Genomic DNA, 20,487 nt, shown 5'->3' on the forward strand with positions numbered 1-20,487 from the left:
AGAAGCAATATTATTTGCCTACTCCTGAGTATTAATATATGTAGTTTATGTAAGTAATTTCTTTTTAATGTATTTAATTGTGGTTTAAGTGCTGCTAAATGCATCATTTCAGTTGTCACTTTAGCCTCATCTGTCTACATACTAGTGCACTATAAAGAACATTAAAATAATAAATACTTTCTTGAAATAACTAAATTTATTGTCAAATATGCACAACAGTGAAAAAAGAATATAACACATTTTTAAATGCCAAGGTTTTTGTTCTGTAGAATAGGATACTTTTCTATCTATTAAATATCATTTTGTTCTTCATTTAAGCTTTCAGTTGATCATGAACATATTGCATGCTTGCTGTAAAAATTTAAATAATACATCTGTTTATACATTTCAGAAAAAAGTTAGCCACACGTCCTTTCCTACTTATGACTACCTCACAGGAATAAAATTTGTTAAGTTTTTGACATATATCATTCCACACAGTTCTGATGAATATAAAATGATAAATAACATTATTTCCAACTCAAGAGTAAGTATGTTAGTTACATAAGATTTCCCCCTTTATGTCTGCAAAATGCCCTTATTCTTAATAATGGCTAAGGGGGAAGAAAACTTTCACAAGCTCAATCATATTTCACTTCATATCTGTACATTATATCAGACAAGGCCATGAACACCTCCTAATTTTCCTATCATTGAAAATTCAAATATCCAATTGTTAATATTGACTATGTCAGCCTAATTTTCCTCATCTAAACCTCAGATTAAAGGTAGCCTACCTATAAAATATTTTTCATGTTTGAAATTCAAGGATTTGCATTCGAATATTTTGGTTTACTTGTTGCTGATCAATTATCTTGGGCTATTTGTGAGAAAGTTATATTCATCTTAGATTTCCTTCAAGGCCTAAAGCACAAAGAAATTCAGAATTTTAATTATTTTTCATGCAAAAATATATCGATGTGTTATCTGAAATATTATTAGCTTTTCAGACCTTACCTACTTAAAAATATGCCTAACAGTAAACAAAACTATTACATAAACATGACCTCTCATAAAATGATTGATAATTGTGACCAGTATCAAGTTAAAAACATATACAACATAACCAGCACATAAATAAATGATTTTGTGTAGATTCCTTCAATGAGGGTAATATGTTAACTAAAACCAAAATTTGACAGTTTGGAAAGATAATATTATTAATATAAATCAAACATATATAATTATGAATGAATACTGATTGAGTGTCAATAACATTAGCTAGCAATGCTTTTACTGAAAGAGCTATACATCTTCATAAAAATTATTTATTTTTATATTATTTGTAATTATTATAATAGCCACACAATTTTTAGTGGTAATGATTCCAATACCAGATACATTTTACTTAAAGACAATATTTAGTTGTACTAACCAAAATATAATAAGAGTGTTAAAATGTATTAGCTTATTACTAATGATTATTCATTTTAAGTCAAGAGCTAGCTGTGCATTAATCACAACTGTTTCATCAGGCAAAAGTATCAATAAAGTGGTATCAAATACCTGCAATGATTCACAACAATGCTTGTTCTTTTCAAGTGTCACACAATATTTATTTATATTTAGTAATATTTGTTTAACTTAGAATTCTAAGATGTACATTACTTGTAAGATAATTAGTACTAAAGTTTTAAACTATAGTGTTAAAAAATTAATTGAGAGGTCATCAGGCTGAGACATCTCAGGTTTTTATTTTCTACCTAAACCAAGCAAAAACCAACTCAGAGTAATTTAACCAATCAGAAACCACCAACTAACCTCTAACTAGGCTCTTGCCCTGCTTTAACCAATCAAGTATTTTATTTGTCTTGTTTCCACAAGTGTCTTATGAAAACTTTCCTCTGGTCTTCTTTAGGTGGGACCCTGAACAGCTTGTGCTCTCGTGCTACCTGATTATGAGTTGCTGTTTGCCCAAATAAACTCTTTAAAATAGTAATGTGCCTAAATTTATCACTTAACAGTGTAAAGAAAAGATAAAATTTTATTTGAATTGAGTTAGCCATAATGATTTTTAAAAACTAATTTTTTATATCATACTTAAGAAACACATCAATGATCCATAATAATGTATTTAGTTTAATATATTCTAAATATATTAAATATTTATATGTTCAGAATAATACATGTAAAAGTAATACATTGCTCAAATGTTTTAGAATAATATAAAACAAGAATATTGATTTCTCATCCAATAAGAATATTGTAAACAATTTGCAAAACTAAATAAACTATTTAGGAAATAACTAATGTATATAAAGAGTAATAAAGAAAACAATGTAGAATATTATGAATATAGAATAATTGCTCACCAGATTGGATAAAAATGTTTCAAATGAAAAAGAAAATATTGAATTAAGATCAATAAAAGACTACAAGATTGTAGAAATTATAGGAAACACTTTTCTTTTAAAAAAATTAATGAACATCTGATGTGTTAATATATTTTTGAGTTGACTGACACCTCCTGTCTTCTCAAAAAATACATACAATATGATTTAATTTATAAGTTAAGTGAAGTAAATTTAATTACACTCTCAAGAATAGTTCTTACTCTGAAGAATATAATTGAATTATTATCTAGATGCTATTTAGATGCTAGCTCAGGATAATTTGTGGTTTTGCCACACATATTATGACAATGAATAATTGTCTCAATAATAATGACTATTTGTGAATTCTCTTGCAAATGGTAACTCAACTTCGCAGTTATATTTGAAAAATAAAATCAATAATATATTATCAAAATGCTTTAAATAGTTACCTGACAGATTGGACTCTAAATCACCTACAGTAGTTATTGTGTCAAATGTCCTTCCCCATGCATTTCAAGACACCAACTTAAATTCAACGTCCATATTGCAATATTTCTATCACGGTAGATATACACCCATGTTTTTCTGGATTCATTTTGGTGCATAGAACTATTAGCTTTCAAATGTGTTATGGCTTTAAAAATAATATCAGTATGAAACAATTTAATTTTAAATAAATATTAAATGAAAATGTCAATAGGAAATACCTTAATTTATTAGTTGATATAAATATATAACTAAGATAATCTTTCTTTAGTTTCTGATGGAATAGCATACTTCATTTCAGATTTTAGGCACAATTCCCAAATTAGTGTGCCTAAAATTAGTATGATTTTGAATCCCACAGTCCCAGATAATAACAGTTTTCCTCCATAGCTATCAGCCCTAGTTACAAGTAGTTTTAGTTTTAAACACTTTATAATTGTTTTGTTTTTCAAAAAATTATTACCTAAAATAGCATTTCAACTTTTCCGCAAGAGAAAAATAAGAAAAAAACAAGTATAAACAAAACAAACGACAACAAAAACATCTCTTAAAAATGTGAGTCCTTATTTCCGTAATCATACAATACTTTGCAATCTACAAGCCAGTCTGTCACTTTTAAACATGTGAATGCATGTTTCCAGTAGAGGCAGACTACTGTACCTATGTGCAGGTATCTTTCGGTTCCCAACAATCAGGATAACATCACAAAGTTGCTGCTGCTTCAAATAACTTTCCATCTTTCTGAAGGTTTGCTCAGCATGATGAACAGCTTGATAGAATTCTTCAGAGCTACTGGAGTCCAAATCACTTTGAGGTGTCATTGAGTGGCCAGTTGACGACAGCCTATAAACCACACACACACACACAAAATAATAAAGGGATTTATAAAGAGCCAATTATCTAGAATAATATACAGGTTGTTATCATTTTCTTAAGAAAACTAATATATCTGTGTTTATTTTTATATTTCAATACAAGTTCAATAAACAAAGGTCCAAATAATCTATTGTGGGTTAAGTGATTTGCTCTAGGAAATAATAAATAAATGGAAAAGTTCTTTTTTCTTGTTTAAAAAAAGGTTTAAAAATATGTTGTTTGTATTGATTAGGACATTGTTAGTAAACCTGAAATATCACAGAAATAGTAAATTATTTACATACCTATTCTAAAATTAATTAGCAATGAAATGCTAATTTCATTCATTTGATATTGAGGAAGATAATTATACTATTCTAAATAGTTAGGATTATTGAGATGTCATAGTAAATGTTGCTTTGCAGAAATAGGTGAATTTTATCATGAAAAAATATGAAACCTGGTTTGCAAATAATACTGACACTTAAATTTGTAAGTGAATTATTGAGTTTAACGTTCTGTACCCCACTATTAAATAAGTACTGATTAGCTCAGTACTTAGAATAACTAATCAATAATAACTATTTTAATAAACTTTATGATTTTGAAAAGTCCATGATACTTGAGTTTTGTCACTTCATGTATTAATGGCATAGACTGTTCAAAAAAATAAAAAACTTTAATAAATGCCATACTGCACCATAGGGAAGACTCAATATTCAAGTTACATGATACACACATGACAAAGCCTAGCAGACCCAATCAAGTGTTCTGATGACAATTCCTTAAATAACCTAAAATTAAATATTAATTATGTTCATAAAATTAATACTAAAATTGCTTACTTCATGATAAATATCTCTGAAAGTAAGATGGAGAATTCTGGTTCCAATTGCAATGTAGTAATTTGCAGCTGACTAAATCCCTCTCCAAGAAAACCACAAAAAAGTTACGTACAATATCAAAATAATTATTTACATTCCATAGGATCTACTGAGGCAATCAGGACTTAGAAAACCAAGATCCTGAAATACAGATAAATTCATTAGAGTCATTCATCTAAAAGTTATTCCCTGCGTATTCTTTCCCTCTCAAGGTATTTACTAGTTATTAACCACATAGGGTGAGAGTCCAAGGAGCTCAACATAATGTGGCAGCTAAGCAGTTCTTCTGAGGATAATACAAAGACTGAAACCTAGAGTTGTATCAGTGAAAATCTCTGATTTCATTAAGCTGAACTTTTAATTGAAGTACCAGCAAATAATATAGTTTTTATTTAGAAAAAGACATTCCTATATGGATTCCGTGATTTCTTATATATAATGCCTGTCATTAAAGGAAAAAAATAGTAGGTCTGTAGAGAAACTGGACACATTAAGAAAAACTGGACACATTAAGAAAAACAGACAACAGAAACATTCTCCCAGGTGCTACAGATACGTTCAAATATATGGATCACAATTATTACTTAACAGACGTAAAAATAACTTTCATTAATCGTTTAATACAGATAATAAGCTGGATAATTTCAAGTCATATGAAAAAAATCAAATGGAAAAAATAAGGCAATACAATAACTTAAGATTCTGATACGCAAAATTAACTGGTAGATAAAAGACAAAAAAAAAAAATGACGATATGAAAAATAAATTAGGCCAGGCGCGGTGGCTCAAGCCTGTAATCCCAGAACTTTGGGAGGCCGAGACGGGCGGATCACTAGGTCAAGAGATCGAGACCATCCTGGCTAACACGGTGAAACCCCGTCTCTACTAAAAAAAATACAAAAAACTAGCCGGGCGAGGTGGCGGGCGCCTGTAGTCCCAGCTACTTGGGAGGCTGAAGCAGGAGAATGGCGTAAACCCAGGAGGCGGAGCTTGCAGTGAGCTGAGATCTGGCCACTGCACTCCAGCCTGGGCGACACAGGGAGACTCCGTCTCAAAAAAAAAAAAAAAAAAAAGAAAGAAAGAAAAAGAAAAATAAATTAATAGAAAATACTCAAACTAAGTTATTTAGATTAAAAAATAGAAAACAAAACAGTAAAATTATAATATTCATGTAATTAATATATTTTGTAATCTTAAAAGTAGGGGGGAGAGATGATGGGACAAAAGCTATCTGAAGAAATAGCGGCCAAGAATTTTCAAAAATTTGTTAGATACGTCAGGAAAGAGATTCCAGCGAAACTGGACTTAAGCACGTTTTAATCATATAGAACCACCTAATATACTTATTTGGAAAACATTATATTCTATTGAACCTCTTCCTCTTGAGATTCAGAACCACAGCTATGCAAAATAAAAAAATTTGGAGAGCCTTACCAGTGAAACGTAAAAAACAAAATAATCAACCCATTATTTTTGAATAAGAAAATACGTAATTGATATTATTTCCAGAAGATGCGTTTGTGCACATAGAAAATTCGAAAAAATGACAGAAAGGCTTACTAAATTCTAAATCCACTGTTATTACGTGTTTTCTCTGTTATCTGCAGTATTTATCCACACAATATGATTATTTTCATCAGACTTTACAAGTTCTCCTTTAAATATTTGAAATTAATACAAATTTTGCTGAACCATATGTTTGCCTTTCACAAGTTTGCAAATTACAACCCCAGAATATGGCCACTTCTCAGCATATTTTAAGAATTCAGGCTCATGCACGTGTAGCAAGAATAGCAGAATTCTTCCACATGTTAACACATTGAATAGAAAAGTCACAATATGCATTGCAGAGTGCATTTTAAGTTTTAAAATGACCATATTACTGACTCTCAAGTACAAAGGATAATTAAGTCAGGATTTGAAGGATGCCAAATAGACCAAAACTGCTCCAAAAGGAAACCCTGATGCTTCTGGTCAGATACTCAGACTGCATGATAAGGGTTTAAAATTCAAGATATGAGAAACACCTCTAAAGAATGGCTCCAGATTAATTTAAACAGGATTTGAGATAAAAGCTCTACGTAAGTCCTTATATTAATTAACCAAAGGTTAAATGAAATATTCTTGTTAGCAACTTTCTTTTTTTTTTTTTTTTTTTGAGACAAAGTCTCACTCTGTCGCCCGGACTGGAGTGCAGTGGCGCGATGTTGACTCACTGCAACCTCTGCCTCCTAGGTTCAAGCGATTCTCCTGCCTCAGCCTCCTGAGTAGCTGGGATTACAGGTGCCTACCACCAAGCCCAGCTCATTTTTGTATTTTTAGTAGAGACGGGATTTCACTACGTTTGTCAGGCTGGCCTCAAACTCCTGACCTCAGGTGATCTGCCCATCTCGGCCTCCCAAAGTGCTGGGATTATAGGCGTGAGCCACTGTGCCCAGTCTGGGCAGAAATTTATATACCTGATTAAGATTTCACAATCTAGGAAAAATTATTAAGAAAATTATTTAATTTACTTTGTCTTTAGTTGTCCAAGTTGTGGTGGGTGTACTATTAAAGCAAAGAGTGACATAAATAGAACAGAAAGAAATAGAAAAGAAAGAAATAGAGCTTGGTGAGATCCTGGGGTGGTGGGGGTGGGGGGTGTGGGGGGCGGGGACATAGTATTTGAAAAGAGTTATTCAAAGTCAAAAAGTTAACTACTGTCAAGATAGTACCTTTTTTTTTTTTTTTTTTTTTTTTTTTTTTTTTTTTTACCTAATCTAGTTAAAATAATCAATCTCAAATATAATGTAGACTTGGACTTTTTCTGACAAATTTAAAAGCAATTTGAAAGAGTGGGATTAAAAGAACAGAGAGTTAGATACAAGGCTCAAAAAAAATAAATAAATAAGTTTAAGTTCTCTACTGGATTTTTTTCCTAAAAGTTCTTATGCATTAAGTCTCTTCATGTTATATTGGAGAACAAATTACTTCTCTTCAAGGTCATCGATCCTTCAGATAAATGGTTATGTTTGTTTCCCTTGATTTTCTCTCACATATTTCCTCACATATCATTTCATGATCTAAGACTTTAGTAGGATTCTTTCTCCTCAACTTTATACGAAATACGGAATTTTAAAATGAATTTTCACATCAGAACACTTACAATTTTTAAGATAATGTTTATTATTTAACCTTCTTCCCATCACATATCCAACCTACTAATTTAAAAAGGAGACTTTAACATTTTAGTAAATTTACATTATGTATTTATCATGTTTTCTATAGGTGTTAAATAAAAACCAGGCAGTGGATTATTTCATTGTTTTGTCCAATTTTGTATATCAATTGAAAAAAAAACAAAACTGTAGTCTCTTTCCAATCTAAGAGTCCCTAATACAATGATCTGAAACTCTGACATTTGTCTTTATTTTGGTCCAATAATACAAACCTTGAAGTTACAAGAAATGCAATTTTAAAAGTGCAATATGACTTCCTCTTATCAAATTTAAAGACATGTTTGCCTTCTTCAACCTAACATGTATAAAAATAAAATGAATAAAGTTGTTTTGATCTCTTGAACTCCTCAAACCATAGGTATACTATTTCATTTCCTTCAATACCCACATGTCTTGAAAGAATAGTCCTCACGTCTGAACTTCAGTTCCTGACCCTCCTAATACGCCTTAATCTATTGCAATTTGATTTCCATAACTGCCCATCTAACGGAACTACTCTTAACAAGGACATTAGTGCCTTTCTTGTGACTATCTTTAGCATTTATTTTAATTTCCTCTCATTAACTGCTGAGAACTGACCAACATACTTTACTGTTCCTCTTCTAAACAGTTCAGGACTCAATATTCTTTACTCTCGCTATACCAAACGATTCTGAGATGAAACCTGTTTCCCTATTTCTTTGTTAAACAATATTGGAATCAGAAATAATTTAGTTACTTTCTCAAGGAAATATTTATTTCTGCAATAATAGATTGTTTACTAATAAGAAAAAAATATATATAAAACAAATAATTACTCATCTTTTTTTTTTTTCTTACTTTACGACTTACCTACTGAGTGCAAATCTAAAATTGTTATTATTTCTTCCCATTGCCAACCAGTTCCTCAGTCTTCAATGGCTTCTTGTTCATAAATCCATATAACACATCGTAAGTTCCTGTATGATCTGATGCTTTCTACAATTCGTATGATCCTTCAAACCAAGCTCTAATTTTAGCTACACTAAATAATTCCAGTTTCTGCAATGCATCATACTGAGAGGTGACAATGTGCTAACAGCCCTCACTCTCAGCGCCTCCTCGGCCTCGGGTCCACTCTGGCGGAGCTTGAGGAGTGCTTCAGCACGCCGCAGCAGTGTGGAAGCCCCTCTCTGGGCTGGCGGAGGCGGGAGCCTCCTCCCTCTGCTTGCAGAGAGGTGTGGTGGGGGAGGCGTGGGTGGGAACCGGAGCTGCCCCTCGCGTTCACAGTCCAGCGGGAGTTCCAGTGGGCACGGGCACAGACTTGGGGGGCTCTGCACACGGAGTGGGTGGGCGGTAGCCACCGGCCCAGGGCAGTGAGGAGTTTAGCACCCGGGCCAGCAGCTGCAGAGGGTGTCGGTGGGCCGGCACTGCCCTGGAGTTCTTGATGGGCCTCAGCTGCCTCCTTGTGGGGCAGGGCTCAGGACCTGCAGCCCGCCTTGTCCGAGCCCCCCTTCCCCCCAACGCCCAGCAGTGGGCTCCCCTGCAGCCCAAGCCTCCCTGAGGGGCACTGCCCCTTGCTCCATGAAGCCTGGTCCTATCAACCACCCAAGAGCTGAGGAGTACGGGTGCACGTAGCACGACTGGCAGGCAACTCTGCCTGCAGCTCAGGTGCGGGATCCACTGGGTGAAGCCAGCTGGACTCCTGAGTCTGGTGGGGACTTGGGGAAATTTTACCTCTAGCTAAGGGATTGTAAACACACCAATCAGCACTCTGTGTTTAGCTCAGGGTTTGTAAACACACCAATTGGTACTCTGTATATAGCTAACTCTGTGTCTAGCTAACCTAGTGGGAACTTGGAGAACTTTTCCATCTAGCACTCTGTGTCTAGCTCAGGGATTGTAAATGCACCAATCGGCACTCAGTCAAAACGGACCAATCAGCTCTCTGTAAAATGGACCAATCAGCAGGATGTGGGAGGGGTCAGATAAGGGAATAAAAGCAGGCTGCTGGAGTCAGCAGTGGCAACCCACTCAGGTCCGCTTCCAAACTGTGGAAGGTTTGTTGTTTTGCTCTTTGCAATAATTCTTGCTGCTGCTCACTGTTTTGGGTCCACGCTGCGTTTATGAGCTGTAACACTCACTGTGAAGGTCTGCAGTTTCACTCCTGAAGCCAGCGAGACCACAAACCCACCGGGAAGAATGAACAACTCCAGACACGCCTTCTTTAAGAGCTGTAACACTCACCACACAGGTCTGCAGCTTCACTGCTGTCAGTGAGACTACAAACCCACCAGAAGGAAGAAGCTCCAGACACATCTGAACGTCTGAAGGAACAAACTCCAGACACACCATGTTTAAGAACTGAAACAGTCACAGCGAGGGTCCACGGCTTCATTCTTGAAGTCAGTGAGACCAAGAACCCACCAATTCCGGACACAACACCACTTTCTTCTATAGCATTCCACAAACACACATTTTTGTGTACCTGGAATGTGCACAACACATTGACATTCCCATGGCTAACTACTCCTTCAGAATTCAGTTTAAATATCGCTATCTTAGGAAGGCCTTATTTTTTTTTTCAGTGTACTGTTTTTTATTTTTACTTTTGAAAATAGAGTCGGGGGTATATGTGCATTTGTTACATAAGTATATTGTGTGGTGCTGAGGGGAAATCCTTATCTCAATCCTTACTGCTTGGTGGAGGGGAGGTGAGGTTACCCTAACATGTAGTATATAGGTTTAAATACATCTCTGCCATGTCAAACATTCTGGGAGTTCAACAACTATTTGTTGAATAAATGCATAAAAATATTTTATGACAAGATACTTTGGTCAGATACTAATTTAAGTTTGTTATGTGTTTTTGTTTACTTTTCGCTTTAGTTTCCGTAGACCACACAAATGTGTTGTTCGAATTGCTACCTCTAAATAAACAAGCAATAGAATTTATATCCCAAAACCTAACAGAATGTCGGGCACACAGATTTAGTAAATATTTGTGGCGTAATTTGTAATTTTTGAATATTAAGTAGTTTCCAGAGCTCATGAGAAACAAAACGTAAAATAACTGCTGTAAACAGAATACATACATACTTCTATTTCTCTGGCAGCACAATTTTGTCCATTATGACAATACTAAAGATTACACTAAATATAGTAAATAAAATACTTTTAAAATCATTTAAATACATAAGATATATTAATTGCAAACAAGAATTTCTGGATGGCTAGTTTTTTTTTGTTTTGTTTTTTGTTTTTTTCTTTTTTAATGTGAGTGACTAAGAGATTAACGAAAATGGCAAAATACATTTGAAAGCTTTTTTTTTTTTTTTCTAAGTGATAAGGGTTAGCTTTTGTTTTAACCCCTATATATATAAGGGTCAAATATATATATATATGACCAGATTCCATCTCAAAAATATATATTATATATATTAATATTTTTATATAATATATATTACAATAAGTGTGTGTGTATATATACATTTTTTTTTTGAGTTGGAGTCTTGCTGTGTCACCCAGGCTGGAGTGCAGTGGTGCGATCTCGGTTCACTGCAAGCTCTGACTTCCAGATTTATGCCATTCTTCTGCCTCAGTCTCCCGAGTAGCTGGGACTACAGGTGCCCACCACCACGCCTGGCTAATTTTTTTTGTATTTTTAGTAGAGATGGGGTTTCACCGTGTTAGCCAGGATGGTCTTGATCTCCTGACCTTGTGATCTGCCTGCCTCGGCCTCCCAGAGTGCTGGGATTACAGGCGTGAGTCACCATGCCAGGCCAAGAAAAAATATTTTAAAGAACATTTTGCAATATCAGATAAAGAAATCACTCTTACATACATAGTTCTTAGACAAAGACCTGAATATAGTAAAAGATGACTTTATTTAAGTGAAAAAATTTTAACTATTTTTTTGAGTCCAGCAAATTTAGTGTGTATTTCAGGCTATATATATATATATATATATATATATATATATATTATATTTGGATTATATTTGCATTAGAGATATATGTATTTTAATTTTAAAAAATATTTCTCAGTAGTAGGAAATTGAACATTTGTCATTTTCTACCATTTAAAAAATGCTCACATATTTTGTGTCAGACACACACTATTTTAAACAACATGGAGTCATTTTTACAAAAAATTCAAAGTTCAAAAATTCAAAGTTCAAAAAGTGCCCCAAATAAAAATAAAATACATCTAAAAAAATGCTAGCAAGAGTTCTTCAAACCAAAAGAATGTGAACGTGATTGTGATTCTGAAACTGTAATTATGGTAGATAAACCACATATATCTTTAGAATAAAAAGATTAAAAGAGGATACTATTAAAATAATAACTATTTTTTTTCAGAAATAGGCAATATCAATATGTGAACAGTGACAAAAAAGTTTTAAGTGTTGGGAGAGAATAAAGTGTACAGTGTTTTTGCTTGTTTCTTTACTTTGCAATGAAAGTTAAGTTGTTATCAGTTTAAAATAACTTGTTATCATAAGGTGTATTTTGTAACCCTTATGGTAACTAAAAAGCAAAAGCCTATAATAGATACATTAACAATAAAAAGCGGCCGGGCGCGATGGCTCACACCTGTAATGCTAGTACTTTGGGAGGCCAAGATGGGCAGATTACCTGAGCTCAGGAGTTCGAGACCAGCCTGAGCAACACACTGAAACCCTGTATCTGCTAAAAATACTAAAAAATTAGCCAGGCGTGGTGCCTTGCGCCCGTAGTCCCAGCTAATTAGGAGACTGAGACAGGAGAATTGCTTGAACCCAAAAGGAGGGTGCAGTGAACCAAGACTGCACCACTCCACTCCAGCCGGGGCAACAGAGCAAGACTACGTCTCTAAAATAATAATAGTAATAATAATAATAATAAATAAAGAGCAAGAAATCAAAACATAGTACTAGAGAAAAATCACTTAACCTCAAAGGAAGACTGAAAGAGAGAACAAAGTAAGAAAGAATCTACCAAGCAACCAGAAAACAACAAGCACAATGGCAGTAGTAAATTCTTCCCTGTCCATAATTACCTTTAATGAAAATAAATTAAATTATTCAATTAAAAGACAGGGATTAGCTGAATGGATACACTTATAAAACTAGAAACCGAAAAAAAAAGGACCAACTCTAATAGTTATATCAGATAAAATAGACTTTAAGACAAAAGGGAAGACAATACAAAGATGGTCATTATATGATGATACAGGGGTCAATTTAGCAAGATGATATAAAAATTTTCACAGTGGAAATCCTCACCAGAGCATTTAGGCATGAAAAGAAAGGATATTCAAACTGAAAAGGGAAAAATTAAATTGTCTGTGTTTGCAGATGATGATTTTATATGTAGAAAACCTTATAGAGTCCTCCTAAAATCTGTTGGAAATAATAAATAAATTCAGTAAAGTTTCAAGATATAAAATCAAAATGTAAAAATCATTACTCAACAGCAAACTATCTGAAAAAGAAATCAATAAAGTAATCACATTTATAACATCTATTTTAAAGACCCTAAATATGAAGATAGTACAGAGGGTGCAAGATTCCTACAATGAAAACTACAAAATACTGATGAAAGCAATTGAAGAGGAGATTAATAAATGAAAAGTTATCCTATGTTCATTAGTTAGAATAATAATTATTTTAATGCTCATACCACCTCCAGTGATCTGCAGATTCAATAAAATCACTATCAAATTACTAATGACATTTTTCAAATAATGCTGAAAGCAATCTTGAAATTTGTATGAAATTTATGTGGAAAAGATCCCAAATATCCAAAGCCATTTTGAGTAAAAAAATAAATAAATAAACTAGCTGGAGGCGTTACACTACCTGACTTTAAAATATACTGTGCTCGGTGTGGTGGTTCCCACCTGTAGTCCTAGCACTTTGGGTGGTCAAAGCAGGAAGATTTCTTGAAGCCAGTAGTTTGAGACCAGCCTGACAACAATGTGAGACCCCTTCTTTACAAAAAAAAAAGAAAAAAAAAAAGAAAAGAAAAAAAAGGAAGAAGAAGAAAAGAAAACAAAAGCTGTGTATGATGGTAAACTCCTGTAAACTCCTGGAATCCTATCTTCATCAGCAGCTATGGCAGGAGGGTCACTTGAGACAAGGAGTTAGAGTCGGCAATGACCTGTACTCACATCACTGCACTCTAGCCTTGGTGACACAGCAAGCCCGTATTTCAAAAATAAATAAATAAAATGAGCTATGCTACAAAGCAATATTAACCAACACAGCATGGTACAGGCATAAAAATAGATACATAGACCAATCGAACAGACTAGAAAACCAATAAATAAATCTATGCATTTATGGCCAACTGATTTTTGATAAAGGCACATAGATCCCACAATACATGATGCTTGGAAAACCGGGTATTAACATGCAGAAGAGTGAAACAACATCCCTATCTCTCACTACTTAAAATCAACTAAAAATAGACAAAGTCTTAAATGTAAGACCTAAAACTATAACATTACTGGAGGAAAACATAGCGAAAATCGTTCATGACATTGGTCTGGGCAAGGACTTTTTTGGATGAGATCTCAAAAGCACAGGAAATATATGTAAAAATAGACAAGCAGGAATGGTATAGGAGTTAGAAAGAAATTATTTAGGCAGATAGTGAGGGTAAGGATGTTGTTGGTAAGGTTTCCCTTTTGATAAAAAGCAGCCCCCAAATCATTTCTTTTCCGAAAAAAAGCAGCCTGTAAAATCGAGCTGCAGACATAGATAAGCAAGCTGGAAGCTTGCCAGGTGAATGTTGGCAACCATGACAACAGGAAAAGGCTACCTAGAGGCCAGGCATGTTCAACACGGCAACTCCATCTTCCGTTTTCATTGCCAACCACGTGTACAGTAAGGAGCAGACAACATGATGCCTACCAGATAGAAAACCTATTTGCATAATAAAAGATTAGGGTGGGGCAGCCAGCTTCTTTGAGCTAGGTGAATGTCACACCTGGCCCAACCAATCTTTGGGCCCTATGTAAATCAGATGCCGCCTCCTATAGCTAGTCTACAAAACCTGTGCATTTCACCACAAACTGGAAGACCCACTTGGGCACTCCTCTATCTCTTCAGGAGAGACAGTTATTCTCTTTTCTCTTTCATTTTCCTATTAAACCTCCACTCTAAACTTGACTCCATGTGTGTCTATGTACTTGATTTCCTTGGCATGAGGCAAGGGACCTCGAATATTACCCCAAACAATGCCACTTCATGTTTATATCAACCTAAAATCTTCTGTGCAGGCCAGGCGTGGTGACTCACACTTGTAATCCCAGCACTTTGGGAGGCCAAGGTGGGCAGATCACATAAGGTCAGGAGTTCAAGACCAACCTGGCCAACATGGCGAAACCTGGTCTGTACTAAAAAAAATACAAAAAGTAGCCGGGCATGGTGGCCGGTGCCTGTAATAACAGCTACTCAGGAGGCTGAGTCAGGGAGAATTACTTGAACCTAGGAGGCAGAGTTTGAAGTGAGCCGAGATTGCACCACTGCACTCCAGACTGAGTGACAGAGCAAGACTCTATCTCAAAACAAACAAACAAACAAGCAAACAACAACAACAACAAAACCTCTGTACAAGAAAAGAACAATCAAAAAGTGAAGAAACAGCTTACCGTGTGGGAGAAAATATTTGCAAACTATGCACCTGACAAGGGGATAACATTCAGAATACATAAGAAACTCAAGCAAGTCAATAGCAAAAAAAAAAAAAAAAAAAAAAAAAGAAAAGAAAAGAAAAGAAAAGAAAGAAAGAAAAAACTAATCTGAATTTAAAATAGGCAAAAGAACTGAATAGATATTTCTCAATAGAAGACATGCAAATGGCCAATAGATATATGAAGAAAAATGAAAAATGCTCAACTTCATTAATCATCAGATAAATGCAAATCAAAATCACAATAAAATATCACCTTATAACTGTTAGAATGGTTGTTATCAAAAAGGAACTATAACAAATACTGGTGAGAATATGAAGAAAGGGAAACTCTTATATTACATTGGTGGGAATGTAAATTAGTACAGCCATTATAGATCAGTATGGAGACTCTTAAGAAAAAACAGACTATCATATGATCCAGCAATTCCACTACAGGGTATATGCCCAAAGGAAATGAGATGAGTACGTTGAAAATATATCTGCAACCCCATTTTATTACAGCACTATTAACAATAGGCAAAATTGCTAATCAGCCTAAGTGTTCATCAAAGTCTGAATGGATAAACAAAAATGTGATTACATATATATATGTATATTATATATATATATCTTATGTATGTGTATATATGTATACATAGTATTCCATTGTGTGTGTGTGTATATATAAGTGTGTGTATATTTTTTTATTTAAAGTAATATCCTCCAGGGTCATTCATGTAGCAAATTACAGAATTTCATTGTTTTTTATTGATGAATAATATTTCATTGTGTGGAATACTATTAAAGTAATATGCTCCAGGATATTACTTTATTACTAGTAATACTAATTACTATTAATAGTGATTAATAGTTATAGTGATTACTACTAATAGTGATTAATAGTAATAGTGATTACTAGTAATAGTAATAGGATCTCCTGGAGGATATTACTTTAAGTAAAATAAACCAAGTACTGAAGGATCAGTGTTACTATGTTCTCACTCATGTGTAGAATCTAAAGAAGTTGGTGTCATATAAGAGTAGAATAGTGGTTACCAGAGGATGAGGAGAATGTCGGGAGAGGAGAATGGGAAGAGATTGATCAATTGATACAAAGTTAGTCAGAGGAATAAGTTCTGTTGTTCTGTTGCACAGTAGGGTGACCAAGTTAATAGTAATTTATTGCATATTTCAAAATAGCAAGAAGAGAGGTTTTTGAATGTTCTCATCACAAAGAAATGACAAGTGTTTGAAGTGATGGATATGTTAATTGTCCTTATTTTATCATTGCATGTTGTATACATATATGGAAATATCACACCGTACTCCAGAAATATGTACAATTACGATGTATCAATTAAAAACAAAAAAAAAAATTTGAATGTCAAGTGAATCTCACTCTATAGTTGATATTAAACTATTTTTACTTCAACATATAATTAACCGTAAATTTAGACAACTATGCTAATTATATTCTGCTACTTGTTTTGTTCTTATGGAATGTTGCCAAAAAATGTTCAATTATGAAAATAAGATACGTTGATGTTTGGTAAGATATTTTGAATGTTATCCAAATATGTATATTCAGAAAAATATTTTTCCTACCAAAGTTTTGCTTACATAATTCTATACTCTTAGAGATGACTTAGTGTTGGGGGGACAGGAAATCAAAGGAAAAGAAATTGAAGTGATGTTAAGATACTTGATGTGTTTAATAACCTAAACTTCTGACATACTTATTATTTGTAAACATTAATATTCAAAATTGATGAGATTCTAACTTAATGATTATTATAGTAGTGATATTTTCATAATAGGCAAGAAGTCTTTGTATTAGATATCCAACAGTAAATAATATTTTATGATAAATTAACTGTACTTTTTTTAGATCATGAATAACAAGATAAAATATATGTTTATACAAATATAGCTGTGCACCAAACTATCTGAAATTATTATAAAATATTTCTTATATATCATCTAAAATACCAATTTCCTTTAAAATACCTTAGTGTTTGCCGGAAATGAAACATATTTGCTCTATTTGAGTTCGCCATTCGCAACGTATCTCTGACTACAATAAAAATACTAATTAAACCCATGGTATTACTTTTGTTCTCAAATAAACCAGAATACAGTAAAAAAAGTAGTTATTTTCTTTCTAAGGAAGAAACTCTTTGAGCTATGAGTATTGCTCTATACATTCTCTGATGCAATAACAAAAGAAAACTATTTTCTTCTAGCAATCACTTTGGAGAGATAAACTCAGTAGAACCTCAAAACGGATACTGAAAATTACAAATGAACTTAATATCCTTTATATTTTCAGCTATTCAATAAAAATCAGCTTTTTTCTGCTTTCCCGGTGAAGTATCACAAAAAAGAAACATTTAAGTAACTTTAATCTAGGTCAAAGGAAAGAAAAAAGGAAGTGAAAAGGAAGGGAGGGTGGATTAAAGGGGAAGAGGGAAGGAGGGACAGTGGAAGTAAAGAAGGTCGGAAGGAATGAAAGAAGGACTACTAAATAACACTTTTCCATTGTTGTACCTAATGATAACAACTGTCGTGATTTTTTACACTAAAGATTTGTTTTGATTCTCTTTGAAATGTATATGAATGACTCTTAGAGTAAAATATACAGATAAAAATAGAAACATAAATAGCTATAATAATATGGGTAATATACATATAGATATTTATACATGTATAGGTATCCTTAATACAAAAGTTTCAGAATAATGGAACTAAAATAAAATTTACTATGAAAAGATACATTAAGTAGAATAAACTGCTACTTACAAACAAGTGCAAAGACTGTGTTTTATTTCAATTTTCTTTTTTTTAAATTTAATTTTTATTTTAGCTTCAGTGGTACATGGTCAGGTTATAGAGGTGAACTTGTGACTCGAGGGTTTTGTGTACAGGTTATTTTGTCACCCAGGTACAAGCATAATACTAAATAGCATTTTTGTGTGTGGGGGGAGTGGAACCTTTCCTTCCTCCCACCCTACACCCTCAAGTTGGCCCCAGTGTCTGTTGTTCTGTTTCTGTCCATGTGTTCGCATTACTTAGCTCCTACTTATAAGTGAGACTGTGTGGTGGTGGTGTTTGATTTTCTCTTTCTGTGTTAGTTTGCTAAGAATAATGGCCTACAGTTCCATCCATGTTCCTTCAAGGACATAATCTCTTTCTTTTTTAGGGTTGCATAGTATTTCATGGCGTGTCTGTACCACATTGTCTTTAACCAGCCTATGGTCATTAGGCATTTAGGTTGCCTCCATGTCTTTGCTATTGTGAATAGTGCTGAAATAAGCATATGCATACACGTGTTTTTATGGTAGAATAATTCATATTCCTTTGGGTATGTACTCAGTAGTGGAATTGCTGGGTTGAATGGGAGTTCAGTTTTTAGTTATTTGAGGCATCACCACACTGTCTTCTACAATGGATGAAGTAATTTACACTCCTCACCAGTAGAGTATAAGCATTCCCTTTCCTCTGCAACCTGGCTAGCATGTGTTATTTTTTGACTTTTTAGTAATAGCCATTTTGATTGGTGTGAGATAATATCTCATTGTGATTTTTATTAGTATTTCTCTAATGATTAGTGATGTTGAACATTTTTTCATAAGGGTATTGGCTGCAAGTATGTCTTCCTTTGAAAAGTGTCTTCATGTCTTTGTCCACTTTTTAATGGTGTTGTTTGCTTTTTGCATGTGTGTTTATGTTCCTTATAGATTGTGGATATTAGAGCTTTTGTCCTTTTGTCAGATGTATAATTTGCAAATATTTTCTCCAATTCTGTAGGTTGTTTGTTTTGTTGATAGCTTCTTTTGCTGTGCAGAGGCTGTTTAATTAGATCTCATTTGTCAATTTTTGCTTTTGTTGAAATTGCTTTTAGCATTTTAATCATGAGAGTTTCTGTGTCCAAAATAGTATTTTCTAGGTTATCTTTCAGAATTTTTATAGCTTTATGCTTTACATTTAAGTCTTTAATCCATCTTGAGATGGTTTTTGTATATAGTGTAAGGAAGGGGCCCAGTGTCAGTTTTCTGCATGTAGCTATCCAGTTATCCCAGCACCGTTCATTGAATAGGGAGCCCTTTTCACTTTGCTTGTTTTTGTCATCTTTGTGAAAAATCATGGTTGTAGGTATGTGGCTTTATTTCATGGCTCTATTCTGTTCCATTGGTCTATATGACTCTTTTTGTACTAGTACCATGTTGTTTTGCTTACTATAGCATTGTAGTACAGCTTGAAGTCAGGCAGCATGATTCCTCTAGTTTGTTCTTTTTGCTTAGGATAGTTTTCGGTATTCGGGCTCCTTGGTTCCACATGAACTTGACAATTAGTTTTTTTAGTTCTGTGAAGAATATCATTGGTAGTTTGATGGGAATAGCATCGAATCTATAAATTGGTTTGGACAGTATGGCTTTTTAAATAATATTGATTCTTCTTATTCAAGGATATGAAATATTCTTCCATTTGTTTATGTAATTTATGATTTCTTTGAGGAGTGTTTTGTAATTCTCATTGTAGACATCTTTCACCACCCCGGTTAGCTGTATTTCTAGGTATTTTATTGGCAACTGTGAATGAGATAGCCTTCCTGATTTGACTCTTGGCATGGGTGCTGTTAGTGTATAGGAATGCTACTGATTTTTGTGTATTGATTTTGTATTCTGAAGCTTTGCTTAAGTTGCTTATAAGCTCAAGGAACTTTGAGACAGAGTCTATGGGTTTTTCTAGATATCGAAACATGTAATTTGCAAATGGATAGTTTGACTTCCTCACTTCCTATTTGGATGCCTTTTACTTCTTTCTCTTGACTGACTACTCAGTCAGCAGAAACCCTACAAGCTAGAGGAGGAGATTTGAGGCCTATATTCAACATTCTTAAAGAAAATAAATTCCAACTAATAATTTCATATCTGGCTAAACTAAGCTTCATAAGCAAAGGATAAATAAGATCCTTTATAGACAAGCAAATGCTGAGGGAATTTGCTACCAACAGAATTGCCTTACAAGAGCTCCTGAAAGCAGCACTAAATATGGAAAGACCATTACCAGT

At 33.8% G+C, this 20,487-nt stretch overlaps 1 protein-coding gene across 1 annotated transcript in view; it reads right to left on the minus strand.

The window, feature by feature from the left end:
- KLHL1 (kelch like family member 1) overlaps nt 1-20,487 on the minus strand; it is a 450,078-nt gene that overhangs the window by 285,485 nt on the left and 144,106 nt on the right. Inside the window, exon 2 of the mRNA XM_050766522.1 lies at nt 3,501-3,683. Within this exon, the coding sequence (XP_050622479.1) occupies nt 3,501-3,683 (183 nt within the window). The remainder of the gene's footprint in view (nt 1-3,500; nt 3,684-20,487) is intronic.

This window comes from Macaca thibetana, chromosome 17, assembly GCF_024542745.1.
Source record: "Macaca thibetana thibetana isolate TM-01 chromosome 17, ASM2454274v1, whole genome shotgun sequence".
In the NCBI taxonomy this organism is placed as follows: domain Eukaryota; kingdom Metazoa; phylum Chordata; class Mammalia; order Primates; family Cercopithecidae; genus Macaca; species Macaca thibetana.